This window comes from Dipodomys spectabilis, unplaced genomic scaffold, assembly GCF_019054845.1.
Source record: "Dipodomys spectabilis isolate Male_0828 unplaced genomic scaffold, ASM1905484v1 ptg000783l, whole genome shotgun sequence".
Classification (NCBI taxonomy): Eukaryota; Metazoa; Chordata; class Mammalia; order Rodentia; family Heteromyidae; genus Dipodomys; species Dipodomys spectabilis.
The window spans coordinates 3742501-3763176 of record NW_024871460.1 but is presented as its reverse complement, the minus strand read 5'-3'; the positions used below and the strand labels follow the sequence as shown (position 1 = coordinate 3763176).

The following is a 20676-nucleotide window of genomic DNA, read 5'->3' as shown; positions in this document are numbered from 1 at the left end:
ATCTGAGGATCACCGTTCAAAGGCAGCCCAGGCAAGGAAAGTCCATGAGACTCTTATCTCCAATAAACCACTAGAAAACCAGAAGTGGTGCTGTGGCTCAAGCGGTAGAGCATTCACCCTGAGCTGAAGAGCTCAGGGACAGTGCCCAGACCCCAAGTTCAAGCCCCACGACCAACCAAAAAAAAAAAAAAAGTGAAGCTGTGTCTCAAGTGATAGGGTGCTAGTTCTGAGGAAAAAAGCTGAGACAGAACCCAGGCCTTGAGTTCAAGCCCTAAGATAGGCACAAATTTAAAAAGAAATAAAGCCTGTGAAGAATATGGTGTCAGTCTTGATGATTACAGACCACAGGGGAGACTGAGATCAGGGCACAGTGAAAGGGGCTCTCCTTGGTAAAACATGTGTAAGCTAGAATCTGAGGGATGGTATACTCCTACTCCATCAGGAGAATGGGCTGTCCTTCTTTACGGCCTTCTGTAGAACTCTCCTGTTTCAGTAAAAGATTATGTTCTAAAAGTTCAATTTCAAGCTGACAGATTTGAAGTTCATAAATAATTTTTCCACAGACACATACTTACAGACAGTGGCTCATTTCTTAGACTACTCTACCAGCGAATTAGCTGTATGTTCTGCACCAACAATACCCGCCTGGATGTCCAATGGAAGCCCATTCATTTGTTCACGTATTTTCCCATCAAGGTTAGAGGTCTCTCCCTCTCTTCCTCCAACCCAGCCTCAGGCCCCCGTGCTTTGGGGCAGGCCGCCCTTACTGTAAACCCACACCACAGTAATCAACACAGAACTCACTTGTCTCATCTTCAGCCGCTCCTCACCCAGACCTTCCTGCATCTACACTCTAGGTGGCTACTTTTTAGGTACAAGCTCAGCAACCAGTTTGTCAAAACTAAGGCCCAATGCCTCCCTAGTCTATTTGTTCCACTCCCTGCCTGTATTGAGGCCAGCCAGCCAGCCCTCAATGCCTCAAACCTGTTCTTGTTGCCATTCTTGCCTTTCCTCCACCTAGAATGGATGGATTTCTCCATCTCAGCCTGGATTTGTCCACCAATCTGTCAGGATCAAGCTCCTATGTCCAAAGCAAGCTTTTAACATTTGTGAGTTTACTGAATTATATGAACGTTGTGTTCACTTACTCAACACACAGGGACGGTGCCTACAGTGAGCCAATAGGACGGCCTCAATAGAAAGTGCACCCCCCGAGGGCAGACCATGTCCTGCTAGCATCGCTCGCTGCCTTTTCAGCTGAAGAGACAGTAAAGGCCTACCTTCAGTACCGTCTGGCTGCTTACGTAACAATCTCAGTGAGCTCTACAATCCTTTCTCTGAAAAATAATACAAGTTGCCTTAGACATGAGTTCCCAAATCCAGTGAAGTATCAGAATCACTAGGAACTTTAAAGTTACTGAGGATGACACAAGGTATTTTCATTTTTTCAAAGTCCCCAGGTGAGCTGAGTGTGGTGGTGGTTTGCATGTAATCAAAGCACTCAGGCGGTTCAGGCAGGAGAACTGGGATTTCAAGGCTAGCTGGACTAGCTTACACAGCCCTGTCAAAAAAAAAAAAAAAAAAGACTAACTGCTTCTCCTGAACAGATTGGGATAGCCACAGAAACCTAAATCAATCCTTACAAAACAGAGTATTAACATCCCAACAGGAGGAAGAACAGAACTGAAAGGATGAAATCCCCTGAACTTAAATCACACACATAAAGGAACCACAGATATGGTACCACTCCCAACTCCAATCCCAGCCTTCCAGAGCCACTACTAGAAAGCAATTGAGAAAACTGCCTTGCAAACACATTCGCTCAGCCCAGCCTCTGAAGCAGTAACAGTGAAACTCCAGGAAGAGTAGTATTTCCCAAGGGCTAAAGTCTGTGACTCAGGGTTGCTACTATTAAAAATGTAAAAGAGGAAGGACTTCAACCAGCAGCCTGCAATGAACAAAGATATTGGCAACTGCAACACTGCCTGTTATTGGATAGTGTTGAAAAGGCAGCTTAGACCAAGACAGTGGCCATGTGCAAGATCTTTCCTCCTATTGTCCCAATTTTTCCCCAATAAACAGGAAGAAAAAGGAGACAGAGCCCTGTTTCTTTTCATTGTCCTGTCTTGGGATACAGACTCAGAAGGTTCATGCTCAAGACAAAAGCAGCTCAGGAATAGTCTGGCTCCGACATGACAAATAAGTACACTAATTCTATAAAGTTTCAAAACGCAGAACTATGGGTGCCGGGGGGAGGTCTAGAAAAGCTATAGAGCAGCATACTACCCATCGTCAGATAACTCCTATCCCAAAATTCAAAAGCATCCTAAGTCATTCAACTGAAAACCCCAGAAATCCTACATCCTTTTCCCAGCTATACAAGTCTGCTATATTCCTTTACCAGCAAAAATTGATTATATAAATGTTCAGAAAAGGGCCAGTAGAGCAGAGGTATAGACACTTAACTACCTTCAAGTTATACTTTTTCTTTCCTTTTTTTTTTTGGTGCTGGTCATAGGGCTTGAACTCAGGGCTGAGGTGCTGTCCCTGACCTTTTTTGCTCAAGGCTAGTGCTCTACCATTGAGCCACAGCTCCATTTCTGGCTTTTTTGATGGTTAACTAGAGATAAGAGTCCTATGGACATTCCTGCCTGGGCTGGTTTTGAATTGTGATCCTCAGATTTCAGCCTCCTGAGGAGTGAGTAGCAAGGATTACTGGTATAAGCCACCAACGTCCTACCAAGTTAAACACTTTAAAGTACAAGTTGTACCAATGAGGGGAGTGGAAGGGGGAAAAAACCCTGCTCTCAGGCAGTCAGATTAATAAAAGCACTTACCATTAGAATCCTCTTCACGCAGGACTTTCCCATGCAGTTTGAGTATACATGCAATGTAACAGGAAGTATGGCTTCTAGAATTTTATAAGTACATTTTATTAAAGCCACAGGTCAATAGGGGAACATGACAATTTAGGTTCAGACAATCCTCACCTCCTATTTTGCCATACAAATTAAATATGAAGAGGTTCACACAAACTTTATTAAAGGTGAGAAGCTCTTTCCAAACTCCCATTTCCCAGAATAACACACATCACAGTTTAATAAAGGGGAAAGGACAGTCATACTGTTAGAGCACAATTCCTGAAAAAGAAATGACCAAAATGTTCACGACCTACTCAAGTATGATAGCCACTCCCAACTGCTCCCAGCAGTCTGCTTTGAGATGAAGCAAAAAGTAAGTAACTGTATGAAACACTGTAGCCTTCAGATAATTTTATTTGGTGATGAGCTGAGTTCTGATGGAATGAGTCCATCTATGAAAAGGGAGTTGTAGGTATTCAAGCTGGTCCGATTTGCAAAGCATGTACATTCGTGACTCAAAATTAGAAGAGACCTTTAGACGCAAATGATTCTAAAGCCATTACAACCCCCAATTATGTGTGATTCATTCAGATGTGCTGAGATTAGCTTTAAAAACTCAGCCACATATAAAAGAACTGTACTTCCCTCACAATTAATGCTTGACAAAAAAAAAAAAAAGGGTAAGGGGTGGGCGTCAGGGAAATATCAATTTCAATCAGGTCTGAGGTTCTTCCCTCCACCTACAAAAGTGAACACACATCCATGAACGGGAGTGAGAGCGAATCCATGCCAGAAGCCTCTCTCTGGGGCCAATGTGATCTCAGTTATCTCCAAACACAATACAATTCCTCTGGGTACACAAGCCAGTGTGCTCTGTCCAGGAAGCACTGACAGGTCATGTCCACCAGTTTCAACCTAACCTCTGCTTCAAAAGCAACTCTGCTAGTTTCCATCATTCAGGGAGGGGAAAAAAAAAAAAGGCTAGCAACAACCCTTGGAACTCATCAATAACTGACCAGGCACTCACTAACAAAATGGTGCTTCTTTTTATAAAAACATCTGACGAGGTGGCAAATGGTGGCAACTGCAGTCAGGTAGACACAAGTGCTTCAGTCTTCTCCCCTGCTACCGTTCTGCCACTAAACAGGAAAGCAACTGTGTATGTTCTCTGTGACCAAGCTTTGGCAAGTCAATAAATATGAGTTTGTCAAAGACAGAACTATTTGATGGGCACCTCCCCCTAGGCGTATCTCTGGAAGCTGGGAAAAGGAAGGAGGCATGTGTACAGGAAGAGGGAAGACTCCGTCAACAGGCTTTGGTAACCCAAGCCCAGATGCCCAGCTGGGTGACAGCAGATGAGGAATTGCTAAAAACCCATTATTCAGATGGAAAGGGAAGAGGAGAAAACACCAAAAAAAGAGTCAGTTTTGAAATTTGGATGATTGATATTTGTTCTTCATAGCAGTAAGGACTTGAATGAGAATCATGAAACTTGAGGAACACTTGTATTTTCCTTCAGGACTTAAAAGGATTTTTGTCTCATACTGAAAGACTACATTCAGTGTGGGTCAGGTCCAAGAGTGGCAGGAGGACTCAGTCGCTAGGCAACCCAGCACTGGGAGGAACCATGGCCGACGGCGTGGCGCACCTGGCAGGCAGGCCAGAGGCTGCTCCTCACTGGTCTCCAAGCCGAAAGCCCTGGCCCCAGTTATGTCTCCTGCCTCCATCCTGATCGGCAGCACGTCTCATGCTAGCAGGGGGTACACCGAATCCTGACACTCCTCCTCTCCTGCTGGGCAGCCAGCGGTATCTGGAGCACAGAAGGGGAAACAAAGGCAGAGAAGAGCACAAGGTCACTTCCACACCATTTCCTCTCCTGGATGTTCCCAAGGCACCTGTCATGTTGAAAGAGGCCAGGGACAATGTCTTACTTAGCTCTGCTTTTTCAAAATACTTAATGCAGTACCCCCACCACAGATGGCACTTGCTTTTCCTGCGCCTTAGCTTTATCAAGTTTTCAGTTAAATTCACACTCTAAACATTTTTTTACTGATTATGAAAGCAATTCATGCAGAACAGTATGGAAACAAAAAGATTACACCCACAGCCAACAGCCAGAATGAACGACCAAAAGCATCTTAGTGTATCTAAACATGGATCAAATGGAATCAAAGAACACAAAATAAATTCACTTTCAGAGGATAGAGCCACAGACTGCAAGCCTTGAACTCAAGCTCCCTCTCAGTTGAGTTCATCAAGGAAACATAGAGAAAAGGCTTTCTGTCTGGAAGGTAGAAGGAAGATGTGTGTGTGTGTGTGTTGGGTGTTTTTAAAGCTTTTTCTGGGTAGAAGGGTGTGTGTGTGTGTGTGTGTGTGTGTGTGTGTGTGTGTGTGTGTGTGTGTGTGTGTGTGTGTGTGTGTGTGTGTGTGTGTGTGTGTGTGTGTGTGTGTGTGTGTTGGGTGTTTTTAAAGCTTATTCGTCATCTTTCTTCTGGGTAGACGGGTGTGTGTATGTGTGTGTCTGTGTGTCTGTGTGTGTGTGTTGGGTGTTTTTAAAGCTTATTCGTCATCTTTCTTCTGGGTAGAAGGAAGGTATGTGTGTGTCTGTGTGTCTGTGTGTGTGTTAGAAGGGGTGTGTGTCTGTGTGTGTTGGGTGTTTTTAAAGCTTATTCGTCATCTTTCTTCTGGGTAGAAGGAAGGTGTGTGTGTGTCTGTGTGTCTGTGTTAGAAGGGGTGTGTGTCTGTGTATGTGTTGGGTGTTTTTAAAGCTTATTCATCATCTTTCTTCCCATCTCACATATAGTGGGAAAGCTGAGGCTGAAAAGGGTTACATGATTTGATTCCTCATTGCACAAATTAATAAATTGGAGTCTCAGAACAGCAAAACAAATTTAAACCTAAGTCTATGCTCTCAATAGTACATTGCAACTATTTCCCTTCCTTGCCTAATTATTAGTAAATTAAAATGTGTTTAAGGTATGATACTTGGCTTGGAGGAGGAGAGTAAGAACTGACACTCCTGTTTAAACCGGTCTTGGGAAGTAGAGGTGTGGCTCAAGTGGCAGTATGCCAGCTGTGAACAAAAAAGCTGAATGAGAGCACAAGGCCCAGAGTTCAAGTCTCAGTTCTGGAACTTAATTAATTAATTAAAAAATACTCTGGAGTGAGGGGAAGGGGTAACCTTGTCAAAAAAAAATACTCATTAGCTGACTTATGCAACTACAATCACTCTGTACATCATTTTTATAATAACAATAAAAACATTTAAAAATACTCTGAAGCACTCAAGAGTTAATCATGTCAGGTGACTTTCCACACCTTAGCCTGATGAGCACCTACTGTATAACCTTATCATTCAGCATGCAGTTACCTGATACCAGGCACTGCTGTTCGCAAACTCATCTGAACTCCACAGCACTCCTAAGAACAGGACACTTCCATCACAGCCCTGCTTTCTTTATGACAGCACCACAGGCACTAGGCAAGTAGGGTTTGTTTTGTTTTGTTTTGGAAATGTTATCATGAGACAAGGTTTTCCTTGCTAAAGTTGCCCAGGCTGACCTTGCACTTGAGAACCTCCTGCCTCAGCCTCTGAAGTAGCTGGAATTACAGGCATATGCCATGGCACCCAGCTATATTATCCTTGTTTTACAAGGAAACTGAGGCAAGACAAAGTGAAGAGATTTGGGCTGGCACACTCACTCCTTATTATATTCAATGTCTCCTGAGCAGTAGAATGGAGTAAGACAGCAGTGAACAGGTGACCTGAGTCCTCATCTGCTTCTATCAACCTGAAACCTTCATGCTCTTTCCCTTCCCTACTTTCCTGTTCTTTTTGTTACTGGAGCTGAAAGGGTCTCAAGCACTCTACCACTTGAGTCCTTTTGCCTTTTTTTTTTTCAGGTGAGGTTTTTATACTTTTCACCTCAACTGACCTCAATTTTTATTATTTTCCAGAGTAGCTGGGACCATGGATGTATGCTACTATGCCCTGATTGTTTCTGACACAGGATCTTTCTAACTTCTGTATGGACAGGCCTAAGAACCACAGTCTCCTATCTCTACCTCCTAAGTAGTTGGGATTACAGGCATATACCAGAAAATTAACTATATGGAAGAACTACTTTTATAAATGGAATGCAGAATACCAATCATCTTAGAACTCTACAATTCAACTCTTCACATTTAAACGAGTGTAAAGCCAAGCATGGTAGTGTACATCTGTAATTCCAGCACTCGGGACACTGAGTAGAAGAGTAGCACTCAGGACATTGAGGTAGGAGTGTATCAAGTTCTTTATCAACCTAGGCTACTGCCTCCAAAAAAATGTTTTAAATACAGCTTTATCACTAAATCCAAACACTGCATGGACAATCTCTGACTACTTGTACAATAATATTTCTCCAAAGCCCATAATAAAACAGAACAAGTGAAAAAGGCAATACTGTGGTTATCTTGCTTTGCTACCTATTCTAAGACAATACAGAAGCCAGCTCCCTTGCTTAAGCGAATAGTGAAATTAAATGCAAGTAATTAGTATAAAAAGATACCCAATTATACATAATCAACAAAAATGTATGGTAATTTCAAAGCAGTTACTGCTTTTGCAAGGAGCTACATTTTGTCATCTGATCTTTATGCAAATTTTAACAGAAGGGCTTCCAACAACAGAGAAAGCTCAAGTGGGAGGCAGGCTGGGGGGGGGGGGGGGGGGGGGGGCTACTGATTCTGCCATGAGAATCCTGGACACCACTCTCCACAGCTATGAGCTGTTAAGTCAGAAAATAGCCACTTAAAGTAAAATAACTGTTGGGTGGCCTCTAAAGCACAAGCTTTTGTAAGTTGGTGCATGTGCCATTCTACTTGATAACCCTAGATCAGAAATTCAAGCCTGCTGTTATTGTATCCTTTGATAATTAGAAAGCAGATTGGTCATTTGTCTTTGTTTTTGTTTTTTTCTTTTCAGCCTGAAGGCAACTCCAGGCTCAGAAGAGAAACAAGTTGTTTTTTTTTCTCTTAAAACACACACACACACACACACACACTCTAACAATGTATTTTTTCTGTATTTTATACTCCACAATTAAAGTCTTCTACAAATATGTACAGAGGGAGGGGAGGGGACCCACTTAAGTTTTACTGCTTTCACTGACCCCTTAGGAAAATAACAGAATTATAAAACATTAAAATGAGCAGGATGCAAAAGGAGTGACTTTGAGGGAACTGATTTTTGCTTTTAAGACTTTAAATGCAAGCGATTATTGCATAGCCCCAACATGAGATTATTAGGCGTGATTGTCAGGCAGGCTGTGACATCCAGATGGTGATTTAACTGGTCCCTTCCTGAACAGCCTTTTGCTTGGCTGACAGAATGGCCATGCTACTTACATACTCAAGTGTGTGAGCTCTACTTCTCGGCTCATCAGCCCCCCACCCTCTCACATTAGGAATATGGCACATGGCTCTAATTTACGGAGTGCCTACCACCATGCTCCCAACAGTCTGTGAGACAGGGGAGCCCCTCAACCTACACACTAAGAGGCTTTTTAAATAACTTTCCCAGTGTCTCAAAAAGCATACTCCCAAAGGGTCAACAGTCTGCAAAATATTCAAACCCAGACATGATGGTTACATGTATGTAACCCCAGCACTCAGGAGGATTTCAAGTTCAAGACTAAACCAGACTATGTAATACATATCCAGACACCATCTCAAAAAATCAAAACAGTGAAATTTTGAAACTGCTAACCAATGAGCTAATTTACTCTTCCTAAGCTGTCATCATGGGTAAACCTGATTTTCCAAGAAAAAGCATACCACCACCCCTTTCTCTATACATCCCCATCCTCCTGCTAAGCACCCTGGAGTTGCAGCAAATACCTCATGGGTTTAACCCACGTTTAACCCATGTGGCTTCACTGCTGGTCGGTCTTCGTAACTGTGTGGCCACACTAAGTCTTTGATTCACCCACATTTCTCCCTTAAACAGAGTAGTAAATCAACTCCTTGAGACTATAGACAACATGAGAACTATTCAGAGAGGGAGGGAACACTTACAAAAACTGAGGTGTAGACAGAAAATTCCTTCCACCCAAGTCCATTGGGTATCTGAACATTAGGAAGAAATATAGATGTCCAACAAGATTTCCAATTAGCTCATTGATTACCCTGCAAACAGAGAACCAAATTAGATTAAGTCCACTCAAGTAATAAAGTGAGATGTACCCAGTTTTAACTATTAACATGAGAAAGAGGTCCTTCATTGCAACCCATTACATCTGTGAAGGCTATGTGACAGCTTACAGTAGGCCCTCTTACAGTATGAGTGACAAATGCACTCCAAGAGAGAGGGAAAATCAGGGCTGATGAGCCAGTAGTCCCTCTGATATCTCCTTCAAACCTCTGCCTGTCCTCAGAACACTGCTTTGGCTACTACACACTGCAGGAGTTGGAGAAACTGCAAAGTCAACTTCTGAGTTCTTTCAGTGCTATATTTATAAAACAGAGGCAAAGACATGCAGGGTACAAGAGAAGAGCATGGCAGTGATGGCAAGACAGACAATAAATGGCTATTCTCCTGTTTCTGGAGCCATTACATACTTCTCTGGCCTCTGAAGTATCCTTCAGTGTGAGACACCAGAGATTACTTATGAAAGCTGACCCGCACCCTGCATCCTAAAATAAATGATGACCTGCTTCAGGTTTCCCAGCGCTAAAGGTTACAGAATTTCATGGAGACATTGCTACTATTACATACCCTTCTTTGTCTTCACCTGAAACATGATTCCTGCCAGGGCAGTTCATCATCTGCAAACTCTTTGAGTCTGCCCTACTAGGTGGGAGAGCAAGCAGCTTTACCAAGCCCTGAACATGCTATGTTCTTAAAAAAAAAAAAAAAAAAAAAGTCTGATCAACTCATTCACTTCTCCCTATTGACTTGAGGAAGAAGTCAGGATAACACACAGCAAACATCAGAAATACGAAGATTGTGAAACATTAGGATCTACTAGATTCTTAAAACTATTTTGTAGTGTAATAAATGAGAGCTGCATCTTGATGGCCTCATTTAACATTCTGACTGGATACATAAAAAGATTTCCTAAATCTCCAGTCTAATTCTAAGCAAGAGACTAGAACTTAAACCCTGCTTGACCAAAACTTTTGTACCATCCACCTACTTACAAAATTTACAAAACTGCCAGGTGTCAGTGGTTCATGCCTGTAATCCTGCTCAGGGGGCTGAGATCTGAGGACTGAGATCTGGTTTGAAGCCAGCCCAGGCAGGAAAGTTCCTCAGACTCTTACTTCCAATTAACTACTCAGAAAAGACCAGAAGTGGCACTGTGGCTCAACTGGTAGAATGTCAGCACAAACAGGCTCAGGGACAGTGCCCAAGCCCCACGACTGTCCCAAAAAATAAATTAATTAATTAAATAAACCACATAAAAATTTACAAAACTACTTCTGAGAGCTTACATTTGTGTAACAGTGAGCAATTTCCAAGGCATTCTGGAAATGCCTTTAAAACACTAAATGTACTAATTTCATAGATAGCTTTTTAAAGTTAACACAGATTAAGTCTCAGACACAAATTAAGTCTCCGTTTGCCCAGGTATGTATATGGATATAGTGAATCCAGAAGTACATGTTTATTCAAACACTCACAATACAGAAGTGTACTATGTCTAATGATGAGTTAACAATTATAACCATCCAATGTTATGTGTGCCTGAGGCCCTCCAACTTAAACAATTACATCAAAATGTAATTATTCTGTAAGTATAAGGTTCTAAGACCTCAACAGTGAACAGCTTTATTAAGTTTATAAAAGATTAGAGAAAGAAGGTAATAATCCAAGTTATCTAAGGATTGGTCTCCAATTAAATAAACTGATTATCACTTACGAGCCTCCAATGATATAGTTGAATCCAAGAATAACCCAAGGCAAATAACAGGCCTAGGAAGAAATATACACAAATGTAAACAGCTATACCTGAAGAAGATACAGCAGGAGGACTAAAATGGGGAGAGACATACTGACAAGAGCTTTACAAAAAGTTCTTGGAAGATCACTGCAAAATTTTGCAGATCAATCTAGCATCATTTCTACTGTACTTAAAAGTTTCTATCTAAGCCTGGGGCACTGGTGGCTCATGTCTATAATCCTAAGTACTCAGGAGGCTGAGATCTGAGGACTGCAGCTCAAATCCAGTCCAGACAGGAAAGTCAGTCCAGGCAGGAAAGTCAGTGAGACTCTTATCTCCAATTAACCACCAGAAAACTGGAAGTGGAGCTGTGGCTCAAAGTAGTAGAGTACTAGTCTTCAGCAAAAAAGGTCAGGGGTAGCACCCAGGCTCTGAGTTTGAGCCTCACAACCAACAACAACAACAAAACTTCCTACCTAAAAGTACACTTATCTGTATACTTGTAGATGTAATGATAGAATATGGTACAGAGTTCAAATGTAAATATATGACCTGACAAATGGGAGAGGAGGGAGGAGAATGCAGTCATAAAATTCAATGCACATCCTACAAGATTAAGAAAATTAAGGGGAGGGGTAGGGTTGAGAGGGATGAGGGGAATGCTAAAAGAGATGATTATCAATCAAGATTCCTTGTATTCATTAACTGCTTTGTTGAATGGCAACTGCTTTGTACAACTACTTAAATAAAAATCTAATTAAAATTTTAAAAAATAGACAAGTATCCCATGGATGCTTGTAAAAATATAACCCACAATAGAATCACTTTAAAGACTCCAGCCAGTAAACTGTTACCATTGAGATCTTGAACGAATACGCTCCCAAATTATGAATACAGTATCTGAGCCCCATACCAAAAGTTAAAGAGTATTTTAAAGAACTTCATAAACTAATAGGTGGTTATACATACATAGCTTTAAGGTTAAACGATGTTAAAGACACTATAAAAGGAACACAAAACCCTACAAGAGCCCAAAGCTAAGACTAATTCAGGAAGGAAACTCAAAAATATGTTCAAGATGGACACTAGAGGCTCATGCCTATAATCCTTGCTACTCAGAAGACTGAGATCTGAGGACTAGTTCACAGCCAACCTGAGAAAGGAAAACCCATCAGACTCTCATCTCTAATTAACTACCAAAAAGCCAAAGTGGAGGCATGGCTCAAGTGGTATAGTACCAGCCTTGAGCAGAAAAACCTAAGGGATGCCACCAGGCCCTAAGTTCAAGCTCCAATACTGGCACCAAAAAAAAAAGAAGAAATATGTTCTGTCACATAATAGAAAACGGGTACATTTATATGAAGAAGAGAGTATTATGAGATCAGGTAATGTTTAAGGCAAAAAAAAAAATCTATTTTGGCTGAAGTATTAAAAATATAATACAGAGTAAGGAAGTGATAAGAAGTGATTTTAAGCCAGGCACTTAATACTTGCTACTCAGGAGGTTGATATCTGAGGACCGTAGTTCAAAGCTAGCCCAGGCAGGAAAGTCTATGAGACCCCTTTTTTTTTTTTTGGTCAGTCGGGGGGCCTGACCTCTGGGCCTGGGCGCTGTCCCTCAGCTCCTCAGCTCAAGGCTAGCACTCTACCACTTGAACCACAGTGCCACTTCCAGCTTTTCCTGCTTATGTGGTGCTGAGGAATCAAACCCAGGACCTCATCCATGCAAGGCAAGCACTCTTACCACTGAACCACATTTCCAGCCCTCCATGAGACTCTTATCGCCAATAAACTACTTGGAAAAGGCTGGACATGGCACTAAGCCATAAGTAGTAAGTATACACTAACCTTGAGCAAATGAAGCTCAGGGACAGCACTCAGGCCCAGAGTTCAAGCCTCGGGATCAGGGGGGGAAAAAAGTGATTTTAAAAGTCTCAGGATTTCACATAAGCATCTTTCCATCTATTTTTATAACCCCCACACATAAGATCACTCAGGAACATTCTCCAGGAGCCTGAGGTATGGAGGGGGCTGGGAAGCAACAGTGGTCAGCCAACCTTTGGCTCAGAGTAGGACTATAGAGGGAAAAAAGAGCTTGCCTATGGTACACTGCTCTGTAGTGACCTCTTCTGGACGAGTCAGAAAGTACATCTCTGGACTGGAGAGAGAGATTTCTGCAAAAACAAATGACAAGTCTTCCCCACCAATGTAAAGTACCTTAAATCGTGTTCCAAACCAAAATGATACAATCATGTCTCTGTTCAGCTGGGCCCAGACATACAGTACTGACATGATCAGAGGAATCATCAGCAACTGCAAAAGAAGTCAACATGTCAAATCAAGCTCCAAGAGCATGGAGAAAGGAGGTATGGTAGGTATTTTGATTGATTTCTCTGTAAAAACATTCTTGCGTGGGTATTCAAAAAGCCAAAGGAAATACAACTGAGCAGAACTATAGACTGATCCTATTATTTAATTTGTCACATATGAATCCTACAAATCCTATAATAAAATACATTTTTAGAATGATTCAGGAGTATAAGTCAAGCTGTTATCTGCAAAATACAGGCTTTACTTACCACATAATTTTTAGGGAATACATACCTTCACACATGCCTACGATATTTTGCATAACCATTGCCATTATTTGTATTCTTTCTCTCTCCTTTCTTTTCTCTTTCTCTCCCTTCCCTCTCCCTCATCCTTCTTTCTCTCTTATAGTGCTGGAGATTAGGCCCAGGGCCTCATGCATGTCACACTCCCAATCTCAAATCCTGCTATTCTCAGTGTCCAAACAAAATACTGAAGCACAAGTGAGCAGGAAAAGCAATGCTTTAGGTAACTCATGTAAGACCTTCAAACATTTAACTGATTTTTAAGATCTTCAAGCTGGGTGCTGGGGGCTCATGCCTGTAATCCTAGCTACTTAGGAGGTTGAGATCTGAAGATCACGGTTCAAAGCCAGCCTGGGCAGGAAAGTCCATGAGACTTATCTCCAATTACCCACCAGAAAACTGAAAGTGGTGTGTGGCTAAAGTGGCAGAGCGCTAGTCTTAAGCTAAAGACCTGAGGGACAGCACTCAGGCCCTGAGTTCAAGCCCCACGATCGACAAGAAGAAAAAAAAGATCTTCAAAATAATAACAGCTGGGCTGGGAAGGTGGCTCAGTGGTAGAGTTGCTTGCCTTGCAGGCATGAGGCCCTGGGTTGAATTCCTCAGCACCACATAAGCAGGAAAAAGATGCCGGAAGTGGCGCTGTGGCTCAAGTGGTAGAGTGCTAGCCTTGAGCTGAAGAGCTGAAGGACAGCGCCCAGGCCCAGAGTTCAGGCCCCATGACTGGATCCCCCCCCCAAAAAAAATAATAATAACAGCTACCATTTGAAGTTCAGAATAACACACACTTAACCAGTTAATGTGATTTCAACATCAAAAGGCTATGAATTTTAAGACTGAAACACATTAAAATATATAAATAGTTTAAAGGGACACTTACCTGCATATCCATTGCTAAGCCAGTAATCTTGGTTTGTAAAGTTAAAGATCCAATATAATATGGATGGGATGGGACTGGGAAAGGGGGAAGAACAATGGAAGGGGTGACACTGATCAAGATGCATTGAACTCATATTCTGATTGCTGAACTGAAACCCCTTTGTACAACTATTTAAAATTATTTTTCATTAAATCAAACTAAAAATTTTTTAAAGATCCAATAAGAAGTACCTCTGAGGCTGATCTGCTTATCTCTCCTCAGTTAATTTCACTGCACTATTATAAAGGAAAGTACTTTTTTGTTATTCAGAGTCCTTAAGTCATCTTAGAACACAAAGATCCTAATGATCTTCATTATGAATACTCTATTAGGGCCTACTACAAGGTATGGAAATTAACAGCCTCAGCATGACTGGGTTAGGGACCTATATCCTCTTCCCCAGCCTCACCACTGGTATAGCATTTCTTCTTCAAGTAGAATGAAAGTTCTGTGCTTCTGAAATAATGATTCTGCTCAACTCAGGGATCTACACAGCATGGATGAAGGCCAGTGGCTTCCATTTTCTAGCTGCTGGCCACATTGAAATAAAAGCTGAATCCAGTAGCAATTGTGAAGCTTACCAACTCTGCCAGGACTTGAACCATGAAGTCCTTTCTGTTGTCTTCCCACAGGGGAAAGAGCCCTGTAGTTGGAAGGGTGCTAACAACTTCAGCTGATACAAAGCACAGAAAATCTGCTCCTAGGGTATTTTACAAAGGGATTGAATCACTACTGCTTAGAACCCCAAAAGACAGACAGCAACAGAATCAGAAAATAAGTATGCTTATAAATTAATTTTGTGACAAGAGCTGGAAATTTCAAAAGTTGTCTCATGGCACAAAATCTCTGTGCTTCACTCACCAAGCTGTCACCGATGAGAACACAGAGAACTAAGAACAACATGCGGAAACAGTAATAAACCCAACCAAATGTGGAAAACTCCCACAGGGCACCAGCGAGTGTTAGCACTCAAAGCCTAGAGGGTTTACTATAGCTTTAAAAAAAATATTCTTAATTACTAACTGGAGATATATATATATATAAATGCAAATGCTGTAATTTGAACTTAGGGAATACTCTATTTCCCCAAACCTGGGGGAAAAAAAACAAAACTGGTTCATTTCAGGCTGAAATACTGAAGGATACCACGATGCAAATCCAGTTAAAGAGAAGCATAAATAAATAGTCTGCTGGCCTTCCATCAAAAGCTCCTAGGAACAAAAATAAGCCAAATGTCATGGTCCAGAACTTTGGAGCAAAGTATGGAGAGAAATACCTTTAAAAACTTTAGAGAAAAACAAATGACAATAGTTAAAAACCACTCCCCTCAAGAAAGTGAATTTTTTCAAATACCATGCCAATGAAGCCCTGAACCAGTCATCTGAGTCAATATAAGATTAATTTATGTACTCCAATAAGTTACACACTCTGCCTGCCATGGGCTAAATAAAAGAGGCTCAATAGGAGGAGTCAATTCCAGAGCTCCTGAGCCCATCCCAATACCAGTGAGGTCCCCTTCAATTCATTCCTGACCTACTAGTCTTTCCTACAGTCTCTATCATGACCCATAAATGCACTTTTCTTTTTCTTTTTTCAGATCTTTGTACTCTCTCTTACCTTTTTTGTTCAAGGCTACTGCTCTATCACTTCTAGGGTTTTTTTGGCTGGTATAGAACCAGAGATCAAAAATCTGTCTGCCTGGGCTGGTTTTGAACCCAATCCTTAGGTGTCAGCCTCCTGAGATTACAGGCCTTCTAATCCTAGGAGGCTAAGACCTCGTGGGCCACAAGCACCCAGGGACTGAATTAATCTTGCACACTTTTGTCAGGCAGCAATCATGTCTGTTTTGCCTACAATTATGTCTCCTCTGGCATCACCATGCTTATTATCATTACTATTACTACTACCGTTACTATTAGATATACACACAGCCCCTTGTTGAGCTGAGATACTTAGCAGGTTCGGTAGGAGCCTCCATTCTAACAAAGGAAAATGATGAGAGAGAAGGGGGTACAAGCCCTTGCATAGCCTCTGGCTCATTCCTCACACTGCATCTGTGAGGTAAGCCCTTTCTACAGATGACCAAAGTTACATGGCTATTAGAAGCAAAGTCTAACTACTAGTTTAGTCTTCATATCATTGCACCATTGGCCAGGCTCTGTTTTCTTAGTAGAAAGAATAATAAAAAACTTGGGCTGGGAAGGTGGCTCAGTGGTAGAATGCTTGCCTTGCACGCGTGAGTCCCTGGGTTCAATTCCTCAGCACCACATAAGCAGAAAAAGTCAGAAGTGGGGCTGTGGCTCAAGTGGTAGAGTGCTACCCTTGAGCTGAAGAGCTGAGGGACAGCGCCAAGGCCCAGAGGTCAGGGCCCACGACCGACCAAAAAAAAAAAAAAAAAGAATAATCAAAAACCACCAGCTTAATCATGCCATTCAGTATACACTATGTGGAATATAAACTATGGAACATGTGGAGAGGGACGAGAAGAGGCAACTGGGGGAAAGCAAAAGAAGAGGTGACACTGTCCTCCCAAAAAAATGTATGTGCTGGGGCTGGGAAAGTGGCTCAGTGGTAGTGCACTTGCCTTGCATGCATGAGGCCCTGGGTTCGATTCCTCAGCACCACAAAAGCAAAAAGAAAAAAAGCCGAAAGTGCCGCTGTGGCTCAAGTGGTAGAGCACTAGCCTTGAGCTAAGGAGCTGAGGGACAGCGCCCAGGCCTAGAGTTCAGGCCCCATGACCAGACCCCCCCCCCCCAAAAAAGAAAAGTATGTACTAATTACCTGACTTACGAAATGGTAACTCCTCTGTATAACACCTTAATAATAGCAACAAAATTATACATTTTTAAAAAAACTATCAGCTTTCTCTTCTGGGAATGATTTCTAATGCCTTCAAGCTGGGTGACTTTAAGAAAAAGAGGCTGGAAAGGTAGCTTAGTGGTAGAGTGTTTGCCTAGCATGCATGAAGCCCGGGGTTCAATTCCTCAGTACAGAGGGGAAAAAAACAAAAAAACATTGAAACAGAAAAAAAACAGAAGTGGCGCTGTGGTTCAAGTGGTAGAGTGCTAGCCTTGAGCAAGAAGAAGCTCAGGGACAGTGCCCAAGCCCTGAGTTCAAACCCCAGGACTGGCACGCACACGCACACATACACACATGCATACACACCATGGAAGAAAGAAGGAAAGAAAGAAAGAAAGAAAGAAAGGAAGGAAGGAAGGAAGGAAGGAAGGAAGGAAGGAAGGAAGGAAGGAAGGAAGGAAGGAAGGGAAGGAAGTAGGAAAGAAAGGAAGGAAGAAGGAAGGAAAGGAAGAAGGAAAGAAAGGAAGGAAAGAAAGGAAGAAGGAAAGAAAGGAAGGAAGAGTGAGCAGTGAAGACACAGAGATGTCTGTGAGGTCACCCCAGCTCAAAAGTTCTCCTTCGTCTTTCATCCCTTCATACCACCCACCATTACACAATACGGTTAATCAATTTTTAAAATTCTAAAACTGTCAGAAAGGCAAAAGGATGTGTCTAAAAGAAAAAGTGTTCCTACTCATCTTTATTTCTCTCGTTACTCGAAAACATCTTCAACTAGGGAAAGAAGAGCTAATGCTGGAGGATCACTGAGATGAGTGAGAGCTGAGAGTCCAACAAAACAGAATTTTAGTAATAGCTGTGTTTCTCTGATGGGCTCTTACTTAGCTTTGTGATTTCAAAGGATTCTTTAGATTGAGTACTTAAGACACTGTCATCACATAAACTATAGTACCAAACTACTTGGCATGCTTGCAACTATAATTAGCCAGTATCAAATTATAGTCTTCCATTTCAAATCAGAAACCTATGAAATAAGCTGACACTTAAATGCTATACATTTAACAATTTAGCCAGCCAAGGAAACATGCAGGTGAAAACATTGTGTCAAAATGTTAACTTGAACCTCCAAAGAGATGAGAAAAATCAAAGGGTAAATAAACCTGGCTTCCATCTTAGATGTCTAATCCCAGATAGCTTTCCGATCTGTGCGACATGTGACCAATACTCGGCCACTGTTTTCTTGTCTGCAGAATAAGAGGGTTAATTAGAGAAATTCTTCAAATTCCTCTCTACCCTAAAGTTCAAAGGGGCATTATTTATAATAACCAACAAAGGGATCCAAGTCAAGTTATAATCAACCAATGAATAATCCAAACATGGTATTAAACATGTCACATATGCAACCCTTCTGGCAATAAAAAAGAATTAAGCACTAATACATGCTATGTAGAAGAACTTAAAAATAAATTCTTAAGCTAAATGAAAGAAGCCAATCATAAAAGCCATACAAAATGTTTCAAATAGGCAAATCCACACCAAGTAGACTAATGGTTGGTAGGGCATAGAAGGGAAGAGGATTAGAGGGATGACACCAATTGCTCTGGATCTTTGGGGGAATAATGAAAACACTCTGGAATCAAACTGTGGTGATGGTTGTTTTAACACTGTGAATATATGAAAATCCACTGAAGTATACACTTCAAAATACTTAAAATTAATTTTATGTTATGGGAATTTGAGCTCAACTTTTAACAACAGTAAGATTTTTTTGTTGTTGATAGTAGTTGTAGGGCTTGAACTCAGGGCCTGAGCACTGTCCCCGAGTTCTTTTTGCTCAAAGCTAGTGCTCTACCACTTAAAGCCACAGCTCCACTTCCAGTTTTTTTTTGTTTTTTTTTTTTGTTTTTGTCGGTCGTGGGGCTTGAACTCTGGGCCTGGGCGCTGTTCCTCAGCTCTTCAGCTCAAGGCGAGCGCTCTACCACTTGAGCTACAGCGCCACTTCCGTGAGCTCAACTTTTAAAAAAGGATCATTAACCTTTTTCTCTAGTTTGTATCTGTTTGGCATTTTCCTATAATAAAGGTTTATTTAACTAAATATCACTGTTTTAGATACTTGACTAGCATGAGCAAGACCCTGGGTTCAATTACTGGCAGAAAGGGAAAGCGGGAGTCAGGTTATACCAGCAGAAGGGAGAATGCTAAGAAAGCCATCACCACCATCACATACAATCAGAAATAGGGAGAGGAAAACATATATTCTATATTCCCTGCCGCCAGTGACATGGTGGTCAGAGCCTGTGTGTCCTCAGTCTAGCTACTTCCCTTCCTTAAATCTTGCTCTTCCTCTGTAAAAATCAAGGAATGGCTATACTCCTCTCAATTATAAGTCTATGACTATACAGGGTCCCAATACAAAGTAATACTGTTTGTTTTATTTCTCTTTTGAAGGAGGGAAAACAGGGTTCCCCTATATAACTCAAGGCTAGACTCAAATTCATAATCTATCTGCCTCAACCTCCCAAATGGTGGGGACTATGGGCTTGAGTCACCACATTCAAATGATTTATTTCCAATGTCAACTTAAGAAAAAACTGTATTTGAAACCAAGTGCCCACTGTACTATGTCCCTGCTGCTATGAGACTGATTCACAACTTCTAAACACATGACAGACTAACAATCCACCATTTTATTAAAGCCCTGAAGTCAGCCACCTTTACAAAAACCATCTGAAATTTGCCTATTTTTACAGTGTACCAATGTAGCTTCTTGGGAAGCTACTCAAAACAGCATGTAAAATATTGTAGAAAATAAGCAACAAGGAAGTGGCGCTGTAGCTCAAGTGGTAGAGCGCTAGCCTTGAGCTGAAGAGCTGAGGGACAGCACTCAGGCTCAGAGTTCAAATCCCATGTCCGACAAAAAAAAAAAAAAAAGAAAGAAGAAAGAAGAAAGCAATTCAGTATGACACCGTTAAGAAAACATTTTTAAAGATTATGACTACCATGGCATAGGTAGTCAGACCTAACAAACCACTACAATACTAAATCTTTACAGTAAGCCCACCTTATTCACAGATTGACTATACACAGCTTTGACCAAGCAGAGTCAGAAAGTAAATTTTTTTTAGAAGTCAAAAGAAATTTCAGGAAGTTCTCAATTCCCACGCACAGGGCACAGCTCAGCTGATGCAGAGCTCTGGGAGTCCCACACAGCATCACATCTGTTCCAATAGTCCTATGGTCTGCTGGGTGTTTCCCCGCCCTTAAATAAATGGTGTCTAAAAAATAAGGTAAAAGTTAATGTACTTAACTGAGGTAATAAAGCAACAGTCTGAGATCTTCTGAAAGGCAGCATGTCTTTAGCAAAGAAAATGTATCAAAGTAAGGTAAAAGTTAATGTACTTAATTGAGGCAATAAAGCAACAGTCTGAGATCTTCTGAAAGGCAGCATGTCTTTAGCAAAGAAAATGTATCAACTAGAAGCCTCTGAAGTCTGCCCTCTGAGTAGTCACAGTCCTTCGTCAGCAGTGAGCGCCGCAGAACCAGACACCTGTAGACACCAAGGG

The 20676-nt window shown here is 41.6% G+C and overlaps 1 protein-coding gene across 1 annotated transcript in view; it reads right to left on the bottom strand.

Moving 5' to 3' along the window:
* Positions 1–2903: 2903 nt before the first annotated feature.
* Positions 2904–20676, bottom strand: part of Derl1 (derlin 1) — a 32062-nt gene continuing 14289 nt past the window's right edge. The window contains exons 3-8 of the mRNA XM_042672959.1: positions 15464–15528; positions 14279–14305; positions 13004–13099; positions 10766–10818; positions 8919–9029; positions 2904–4671 (exon numbers count right to left, since the gene is read on the bottom strand). Of these exons, the coding sequence (XP_042528893.1) occupies positions 4536–4671; positions 8919–9029; positions 10766–10818; positions 13004–13099; positions 14279–14305; positions 15464–15528 (488 nt within the window). The 3' untranslated portion in view covers positions 2904–4535. The remainder of the gene's footprint in view (positions 4672–8918; positions 9030–10765; positions 10819–13003; positions 13100–14278; positions 14306–15463; positions 15529–20676) is intronic.